This window comes from Brassica napus, chromosome A1 (assembly GCF_020379485.1).
Source record: "Brassica napus cultivar Da-Ae chromosome A1, Da-Ae, whole genome shotgun sequence".
Taxonomy (NCBI): domain Eukaryota; kingdom Viridiplantae; phylum Streptophyta; class Magnoliopsida; order Brassicales; family Brassicaceae; genus Brassica; species Brassica napus.
Window position 1 is genome coordinate 21886251 of NC_063434.1, and position 10201 is coordinate 21896451.

Sequence of the window (10201 nt, forward strand, 5' to 3'; positions counted from 1 at the left end):
TATAATCAAAGAGAATACAGACATAATGTTTTGCAATTTTTTTTGTTTTTGTCTAACTTGTTTTAAATTTAATTTATAGAGAATATAAAATGTTTGTTGGCTATTGTTATTTTGTTGATGTTTTGTAGGTTTTGATTGTTTACAATCCCTTCAGTGCCATTGAATTTTTTCAGTCCACAAATTCAATAAGTGCTTAATTTTAAATCTAAATTTCCTAATTTGAGCATTACTACATATAAGGTTTTGATACAAAATCAACATTACAAAATATAATATGACACAAAATAACATAATTTATTACACTGATTACCAATATGAATTTTGAAGTCTTATAATTTATAATATTAATTTAAAATTTGTATCTAATTTAATAATTTAATTGTTTTATTAAAATAAACACTAGAAATAAAATTAGGTATATATATAGTAGCAAAACTTTAGTCAAAAATGAGACCAAAGAGTTCTTACACTTTGAATAAAATAATTAGCAAAAGATTTTGGGCTAAACAAGATAAATCTTAGTGGTTTAATCCAAAATTTAGTCCATCCCAAGTATCCCTTTCCTTAATACACCAAAGTGTTTACAAAATTTAAATTTATATTAATTTATACATTTCATATTTCTTATATGGACATTTTACAAATAATTCATTTTTAGCTTTAAATATATAAATATAAGATAAACGAAAATGTTAATTTTGACTTAATTTTACTTAATTTAAATAAACTAAAAATTAAAATAAATATTGTTAAGTCAAACAATATTTATTTTAATGAACAATAAAATTTAAATCGATAAAATAAAATTTATATTTATCTATACAAACTATTTTGAAAGATTTATTTCTGCCGAATCCAACTTGTGTAACCATATTTCAACTGATTCAAAGTGTCCTACATAAAAGATTCAAAGTGTCCTTAAACAAGATTCAATTTCAAGATAACATTCAAAAACATCACAAAACGATTCAAGTTCATTCCTTATGATCCACTCGAGCATCTCTGCTTTCACCAGTTACAAACTCCAAATAAAGAACTTTTTTTTTGAACTAATAAATTTACTAATAAATTTTTTTAAGTTGGCGATTTTTTTTTTGCAACTTTAATATTACCTAAATTTTAAGAATTCAATTATTTTTATGTTTTTGAAGTGTTGTAACTGTTGAATTTATATGGCATATAAACCAAACTGAAAGCTATATAAATTTGAAAAATATTACATATTATTTTATTATAAAATATTTGTTTTTTAAATGTATTAATATATACAAATATATTAAATGGTTAGATTTATAAAGAAATACTATAAAAGGTCTATACAGTTAAACTGACAAATAACTTATGTAACATTTCCTTTTTGTTGATTTAGTATCTAACTATGAGCAATTAACACATATACAGTACAAGCAATTAAAAACATTCGATTTACTAATTATGATCTGTTGCAAATTAAGAAAACAAAGTGCAAGTTCCTTTTAAAAAAGGATTCAGATTGTATCAGATTTTAATTTTGTTTTGGGGTTAGGCCCATGGCTGTAGTACGCATCCGATTTTTTGAATTTTCAATATATTAGCTTTGTCGCCAAAAAGAAAGAAAAGAAGATCTCGTTCCTCGTGGAGATGCCACGAACACCGGCCAAAAAAGCAGATATCACAATTTCCACAGAGTTTCCCAGAGATTTTGAAGGAGATTTTATTCGAAAGTTTATATATAAAATGGAGGCAGATAGTACTACCAAATTTTAAAATAATTTCTCCTTGAATGCCACGTTTTTGTTGACCACTAACCAATAAAAAATATTACATTACACATTTGGTAGACACACGATCAAACTATGAACAGAGGAGAAAGCAAATAATATAAGAAGGTTACAGAGAAGAAGAGTAACTAAACAAAAAAAAAATGGAGATATGGCTACTCATCTTGGTCTCTCTCTCCGTATCTCTGCTCCTCTTTCGCGGACGTAAATCCTCCTCCCTTCCGCAGCTACCTCCTGACCCCAACTTCCTCCCCTTTCTCGGAACACTCCGGTGGCTCCGACAAGGCTTTACTGGTCTCAACATCTATCTCCGTTCCGTCCACCACCGTCTCGGACCAATCATCTCCCTCCGCGTCAGTTCCCGTCCCGCTATCTTCGTCGCCAACGGCTCCCTCGCTCACCAAGCTCTCGTCTTAAACGGTGCCGTTTTCGCGGATCGCCCACCCGCGGCTCCAACCAGCAAAATCACTTCCAGCAATCAACACGTCATCACTTCTGGGATTTACGGAGCCACGTGGCGCACTCTCCGCCGAAACCTCACGTCCGAGATTCTCCACCCGTCACGTGTGAGATCATACTCCCACGCCCGTCGCTGGGTTCTCGAGATTCTCTCTGATCGATTCCGTAAGCACGGAAGCGAAGAAGAACCGATCGTTGTCGTCGATCATTTTCACTACGCGATGTTCGCGCTTCTCGCTCTTATGTGTTTCGGAGATAAGCTTGATGAGGAACAAATCAAAGAGGTTGGATACGTTCAGAGACGAATGCTTCTTAACTTCTCTAGATTCAATATCCTGAATCTCTTCCCTAAGCTAACCAAACTGATTTTCAAAAGCAAATGGGAAGAGTTTCTCCAGATCCGGAGAGAGCAGGAAGATGTTTTGCTTCCACTGATCCGTGCTCGGAGGAAGATGGTTGAAGAAGAAAGGAAAGAAGAAAACAAAGACTATGTTCAATCGTACGTCGACACTCTGCTCGATCTAGAGCTTCCAGAGGAGAAGAGGAAGCTAAACGAGAACGAAATCATCAGCTTATGCTCAGAATTCCTCAACGGTGGGACTGACACAACAGCTACGACGTTGCAATGGATCATGGCCAATTTGGTGAAAAATCCTGAAATCCAGGAGAGGCTATACCAAGAGATCAAAGGCGTTGCCGGAGAAGAAGCAAAGGAGATCGAGGAGGAAGAGGCACACAAGATGCCTTATCTGAAGGCCGTGGTGTTGGAGGGTCTCCGGAGGCATCCTCCGGGGCATATGGTGCTCCCACACAGCGTCACAGAGGACACTGTGTTGGGAGGGTACAAGATACCCAAGAAAGGGACGGTTAATTTCATGGTGGCGGAGATAGGGAGGGATCCAGCGGTTTGGGATGAGCCAATGGCGTTTAAGCCGGAGAGATTCATGGGGGAAGAATCGGTCGATATAACCGGAAGTCGAGGGATCAAGATGATGCCGTTTGGAGCAGGGAGGAGGATCTGTCCAGGAATCGGGCTAGCGATGCTGCACTTGGAGTACTACGTGGCGAATATGGTGAGGGAGTTTGAGTGGAAAGAAGTCAAAGGTTGTGAAGTTGACTTGGCGGAGAAGGTGGAGTTCACTGTCGTTATGAAGCATCCACTTAAGGCTCGTGCTGTGCCCAGGTGAAGTTCAGACACTGGAGTTTCCGAGACCTTGATTTGGGAAGTGATCTGAACTTGAGCTTCTCTTAGTTTAATTTTTCCTATAAAAGGTTTTGAATCTCATCATCTTTTGAACTTGAGATCCCCACAATCAAAGCTCCAACAAGACGAAACAAATAAAATTAAATTTGAAACTATCTTTTGGGCGGTAACATCTTTTTGGTGGTTAAATAAAAAAGGTTTTATTAAAATCAAATATCATAAAATTATGGAAAACACATTCAAATAGCATTAAAATTATTTTTTATCCCAAAATAGTACACAAAGAAAAACACACCAAATTAACTCACTAAAATGTCAAATTACAAATATACGTTTATTTATAGCTAAATTATTTCAGTTTAGATGCTGAGGATAATTGATCCAGTCATTACTCATGCTTGCGAGCAGGACGTCGGCTTTTGATTCATGCCTAGACGATTATCTATAGAAAAGAGACTCCAAGAAAAAGGAATCAACTATTCAAGATTTTGATTATAGAATTGGACAGCTAGAACTAATGTTCTTTATCTAATACGTTGTAGTCTCGGCTCGAAAGATCAATAAAAAATACCTTTGATCCTTGTTTCTACTTGTTATTATTTAGTTCTTGTTTCTATAGTGTCATAAAGAACTCTGCACAAATTTACCCTACCAATTTGGTTCTATAAGGAGGGATAAACAAATCTACATAATGATGATGCAAAGTGAGTATAACGAACAAAAAATTTCCACTCCAGCTGAAATTGAATTATGAACCCAACTCACAATCATGCAAAGATAGATCACCGAGATGCACAAAACTCTGGAAAGCAACACCTCTGCAAATAACCCCCATACTCATTTCAGAGGTCCAAGCCTTGAAAGATAGGATAGAAGAACACTCCAAGAAGTTGGAGCAAAGCGCAGAAAAGCTAACACTGCTCGAAGCTAAAAATATAGTTTTTCAAAAAAGGAAAACTCAGCTCTCAACACAAAAATAAGGAAGAAACAGCACAGGTTTCATACTCGCATTCCACATATGCAGCTTTAGAAGCTCCGGCCAAGGGAGGTAACACGATTCAACGAGCTCCACCCTAAATGGAGAGCCAACAAATAGTACTGACACGAGGGACAAACTAAATGAACCCGATAGAAGATGATTTTGACACGGATACAGATGAGATGTAGGAAGATGCATTTTGGGGGTACGTGGATACAAATGAGGATAGACACACATTTTTCGTTATTTTTTTTTGATAAAAATGTAATTTTCGGTTTTGACAAAAAATGTTTTTGCAGTTTTGGCGAAAAATATTTTTGCGATTTTTGTGAAAATATTTTTTTTTTATAGTTTTTGCAGTAAATATGATTTGGTGAGGTTTGCGGGAAAATGTGTTTACTTTTTAGCAGCAAAATGTAATTTTACGATTTTGAAGAAAAAAATGTGTTTGCAGTTTTGATTGAAAATTATAACTTTGTTGTTTTGGCGAAAAGATGCATTTTTGTAATTTTGGCAAAAAATGTGACTAATAGTTTTAGCCAAATGTGGTTTGCAGCTTTTTGACATAATATATCATAACTATTTGTTTGTCTAAACTTGAATCTAAATATTTATTAGAATAGTGATAAATTTGTCATTTGTTATTTTGGACAATTTTATCTTTCAGATGCACCAATTTTATTTTAGATTAAGATTTTATAATTAATTTAGATTAACCATTTTGGATGATGTCTATTGTTATTTTAATACAAAACATACATAAACTTTCATCTCCCTCGAGATATTCCACGTGAATTAACAGAACATTAACAAAACAAACGAATAGGCCTTACTCACAGCTCAGCTTCTGTAACAACGGTGAGGACAAGTCTAGCAACATTGTACTTGTCACTAAAAGCAAAGAGGCTTGTTTCTTGATTTCTCCAAACCAAAGTGTTCCCATCAGAGCTCTAAAAACAAGATTGAATTACTTTCTTCTCCGCAGATCACTTGAATGTTAGCTTCAGACCAAACATTCTCATGCCTTTCAGCTCATACACCTCGGGAGAAGTTAACAAAGTATTAATAGGCTCCGAGTATTTGACCAAATGACATTATTTAATACATTAAAATAAAATACTTGTTACATACAACTTACAAGTTACATATACACAACTTTATAGATGTTCTACGAACATATATTATATAAATACATAAAGAGGGAGAGAGATTCTTTTCTCTCATCTTCTTCCCATATTCAGGAGGGGTACACATATCTTCCAAACTCCACTCATTTCCTCTTTCCGGAACCGATAGTAAGCAAATCAAAGCTTCTCAGGGCGTCATCATTACGCCCAAGCCTTGCGGTTGGCTTAGATTCTTGGCCCGGTTGAATCTTTTGGGTACCGCTTGAAAACAGTTTACTTGAGCGGTTCTCGCTCAGCTCACCTGATGATCCAGGTCGGCTGCTTGACATCACCGCCCTTGCACTCTCATTTCTTGTTTTCTCAGACACGAGCTGCATATTTGTAACCAAACATCACAACACGAACTCTCAATCACTTTTGAATATGAACAAATATCAAATAAACGAAATTTCATACTAACACACTTGAAAAAAGAGAGAGAAAAGAGTACCACTTCTTTGGAAGAGCGAATCCCAGGACTCCATACGTTTCGTCTGGCAAACGCTTCAACCGCACCTGAGAATCTTTCTCGCAGATCCTTCCCCTCTGCACCAAAAAATAAAAATAAAAAAATGAACTACTGAGCTAACTCTTTAACTATCTGAGCATAAAACAATGTGCAGGACATGGAATCAAATTGTACTTATTATACCTGAAGGCATTTCACTTTTTTCTGCGGATGGTCCTGGAGTGTCTAGAGCTGCTTTTGGATTTGGCTGGTACACAAAGATGAGATCTCAGAGATTTTTTACCGTTTCTAAGAGTTAGTACTTCACACGTTAACCCGGAAAACACTAACCTTTGATCTCGAACTAGAGCCCATCTGAGGATACTTCAAGATTGTCCAATCAAACACATAGTCAAACTGATAACCTGCATGCGTTAACATTAAGTAACATTGTAGAGAAGCAGGGAAAGAGAACGAAAAGAAAATAGGTTTCTAACCTTCCCGAATGAAAAGGTCCCTGAAGAGTCTTTTCAAATATGAATAATCTGGTTTGTCCTCAAACCTCAATGATCGGCAGTAATGGAAATAGGATGTGAACTCCGAGGGAAATGACTTGCAAAGAAGCTGTGGAATAAATGAAATGATGTTTAGTGAAAAGTCACACAAAGCTAAATGTTACAGTATTATAGATAAATGAGGTACCTCAACAGGAGTAAGCATCTTCCTTTCACTAATCTTGTCATACTTCTGTTTCTTGGTACCAGCTTTCAGACCTTGCCATGGTAGACTGAGGCAAGACAAGTTTAAAGAGATTTTCATGTTTCTCAAAAATGTCACTATAAATAAACAAAGTAAGATAGTTATCCTCATTTCCTTACCTTCCTCGTAGAAAATACATGAGCACGTAACCAAGCGACTCAAGGTCATCTCTTCTACTTTGCTCTGCATTAAACGAAAAAGTTATCTCTCACATATAATGATTGAAATGAAATGTGTGACATAGAAACAGTTCTCACCAATCCCAAGGTGTGTATTGACACTTGCATATCGAGCAGTTCCTGTTAGATTCTTATTCTCCCTGTGAAATTTCCAATCAACTCTTATGAAGAAACCCAATGAAGGAAGAAAGGAAATATTGTTAGATCCCACACCTGTATGGTATATGCTTATGTGTCTGAAGATCTCTATACTTTTTAGCAAGCCCATAATCGATGATATACACCTGATATTGAATCTAATCTGTTAATATTACTTTTATGAATATACATTCATCAATAAAGCCTGAAACTAGAAAAGTCTACCTGGTTTGCTTTGCGACCGAGACCCATCAAAAAGTTGTCTGGTTTAATGTCACGGTGAAGAAATCCTCTAATGTGCATGTATTCAACTCTGTTTATCTGCAAGTTAAATTACAGAGAGGTGTTTCGTAAATAATGATTTTAAATAGATTATTCAGGAAATAAAAGAGGGGGAGAAACTTACTAACTGATCAGCAAGCATAAGAACAGTTTTCAAGGAAAAAGAGCGAGTGCAGTAGTTGAACAAGTCCTCTAAGCTGGGACCAAGAAGGTCAATTGCCATGCAGTTGTATTCACCCTCCACACCGTACCATTTGAGATGAGGAATACCACCTGTGTTGTCCAAAAAAGACAATTCAGAGACCATATGAAACAGAGAAATGAGGCTGAGAATAATGAGAAACTCACTCCCTCCTTGAAGAAGCATGTATACTTTTGACTCATAGTGTAGTTGAGGATGCTTTGTTTTCACCGGTTCCTAGCAACATGTAAAAAAAAAAGTAAGAAATGTGGCTTATTTACAAGAACAGAGGAAGAAGAAAAAAAGAATCAAATAAGATTCTGAAAGAGAGAAACAATGAACCGTTACTCTGGAGTTTTTGATATCCAATAAAAACTAGTCTAAATAAAACTTGAGAATATATATATACAAATACAAAGATCCAAGATGATTCGGTATCAAACCTACTACTACTACTCGTGATTGTTTATTTTCTTCTTCACCTTTATTATATTCATCTTGCAAAATTCACAAAACTAAACACCTTTATATATTCATTTTAAAAATGCAGAGACTAGATTTCAAAGATTCAGTATGAAAATTGAACAATTATTTTACTCAGCACATCTCCAGGTACATATATATGGCCATCCACACTACTACATGTATTAAAACTAAAACTACCCAAAAAAGATGTAAAATAAAACAAGAAAAAATGAGGATTTGAGACAAGTTGGTTTTCATTACATACCAGCTTAACAGCAACTTCTTCTCCCGTTTGGACATTACTCCCTTGACAACAAAATCAAAAATTAATGTCAGTTTACTATTTAAAGAAAAAAAGAAAAGGGTTAATTATTATTGTGAAGGAATCAGTAAATCATATACCTATATAAATTTCACCGAAGGAACCACTACCGATCTTCCTACTCAACTTGAATTTGCCGCCGATGACATGCTCCATTCTTCTCTTTTCCGATTAAGACGAGTGGAGTGGGATCCAAAGAATACCGATTTTCTCAGGAGATTGTTTGAAGACAAATAAAAGATAAAAATAAAAAGAAAAGTGGGAGACCGATGACCGACGAGGAGGAGCAAGAAAGACGAGAGAAGACGGCTTTCACAGATTTATATTATCTTGTTTCCTTTATGTTTAATAAAATAAATGTTTTCGTCACGGGAAAGGCAAAATAAACGAGCCTTCTTTTAATTAATTAATAAGTTTTTGGCACACTAATGACGAATACCAAAATTCAAGTTTCAGAAATAGATTTATGATATGATATAAATTCTTAAATTTAACAAATTCTACTTAGATTTATGATATGATGTATGTACCTTTGTTGTTTAAGTTGTTAACTATAGGTCGTGCTGCGTTTTTACTACAACAAGTGGTAAAGAGTTGGATCCGTATTCTTGTCTATTAAAAATTGTTATAATGCCATCTTCACTAGGGATAGCAATCAAAGATCTAGACCGCAGACTTTGGCCCGTAAAAACTTAGTGCAGGGTAGGATTGGACCTTCATTTGGTAAGCCCGCAAAATTGCAGGCTTCGCGGGATGGGTTCAAAGCAGGACGGATCGAAAGCGGAATGGGTCGAAAGCGGAACGGATCGAAAGCGGGATGAGCTTAACCTGCGGAATTTTGAAGACCTGCAACCCTAAGTCCCTATTTCTGCTTTGAGAGAGAGAGAGAGAGAGAGAGAGAGAGAGAGAGAGAGAGAGAGAGTTCGATCTTCACCGGTGGAGCTTCTTCAAGTTATCATAAGAAGTTTGAAAACTCACTTTCCACCGAAAAAGAAGATCTAATTCCCGCCGTGGATTCTTCGTAGTTTTGCCAATATATATTTGTTCACACTATCATACATTTTGGAGTTTTAGATTTCAATATATCTTTAATTGACTTCTATTATTCTTATTTACAGAAGATGAAGTTGATGGTGAAGAAAAGAAATTTTCAAGAACAAGAAGTGTGATTGGTTTTTTTTATTTTATTTATTTTTGGGATTAACATCTTTGATTTGGTGTTGGCTTTATTTAATTTTGGATTCAGAAAACTAAAGCATTTGTTATGAACATATGAGTTATGGTATTTGGATTCAGCAACTAAAGTATTGTTTATTTTTAAAATGTTTGGAGTCTTAACAAAAGTAAATAAACTAGTGTTTTGATCCAACTAAAATTTTCAACTAGTTCAATCTTCGACTAAACTCACTTACTGATGCGTCATGAAACTAATAAAGCATCTTGAATCATATCTTGAAGCGTTCAGGAGCCATATGTCCGTTTGTAATTCTATGTCCCGCAAGCCAATTCGCAAAAGCTTACATGTTTTACGGTACGGGTTTGGTCAGCCATTTTGAGGACCGCAGCCCGCGCAGGCCTGACCCGCCGTGACTTATTCGAAGACGAATCCGCTGCGGTACGGAACGGGACGGGACGGATCAACCTGTTTGACATTCCTAATCTTCATCACAACTTTTTCACAATGTGATAGTGGTGCTTTCCGATTAGATGGAACTCCCAATGTCTCACTCTAATAGTAATGCTATATCTTTTTTTTTGTTCACGTATACATGACTAACATTATCACGTATTTTCATTTGGTTCATAAACCACTGGATGGAAGGCAATTTCCATCATAATAACATTTTTATTTTCAAATT

At 35.6% G+C, this 10201-nt stretch overlaps 2 protein-coding genes across 2 annotated transcripts; one reads left to right on the forward strand and one right to left on the reverse strand.

The window, feature by feature from the left end:
* The first annotated feature begins 1650 nt into the window (after positions 1–1650).
* LOC106378960 (cytochrome P450 89A2-like) lies at positions 1651–3637 on the forward strand. The gene has a single exon (XM_013819006.3). It carries the CDS (start codon positions 1904–1906, stop codon positions 3404–3406), a length of 1503 nt encoding a protein of 500 aa, XP_013674460.2. The 5' UTR covers positions 1651–1903; the 3' UTR covers positions 3407–3637.
* Positions 3638–5481: 1844 nt separating this feature from the next.
* Positions 5482–8681, reverse strand: LOC106406932 (casein kinase 1-like protein 10). Its single transcript, XM_013847682.3, has 14 exons — positions 8423–8681; positions 8286–8326; positions 7723–7792; positions 7499–7647; positions 7318–7413; positions 7168–7238; positions 7033–7094; positions 6895–6958; positions 6719–6803; positions 6514–6640; positions 6368–6441; positions 6221–6284; positions 6020–6114; positions 5482–5900 (listed from the first exon to the last, which is right to left on the reverse strand). The coding sequence occupies exons 1-14, from the start codon at positions 8496–8498 to the stop codon at positions 5673–5675; spliced, it is 1302 nt and encodes a 433-aa protein (XP_013703136.2). The 5' UTR covers positions 8499–8681; the 3' UTR covers positions 5482–5672.
* Positions 8682–10201: the final 1520 nt, after the last annotated feature.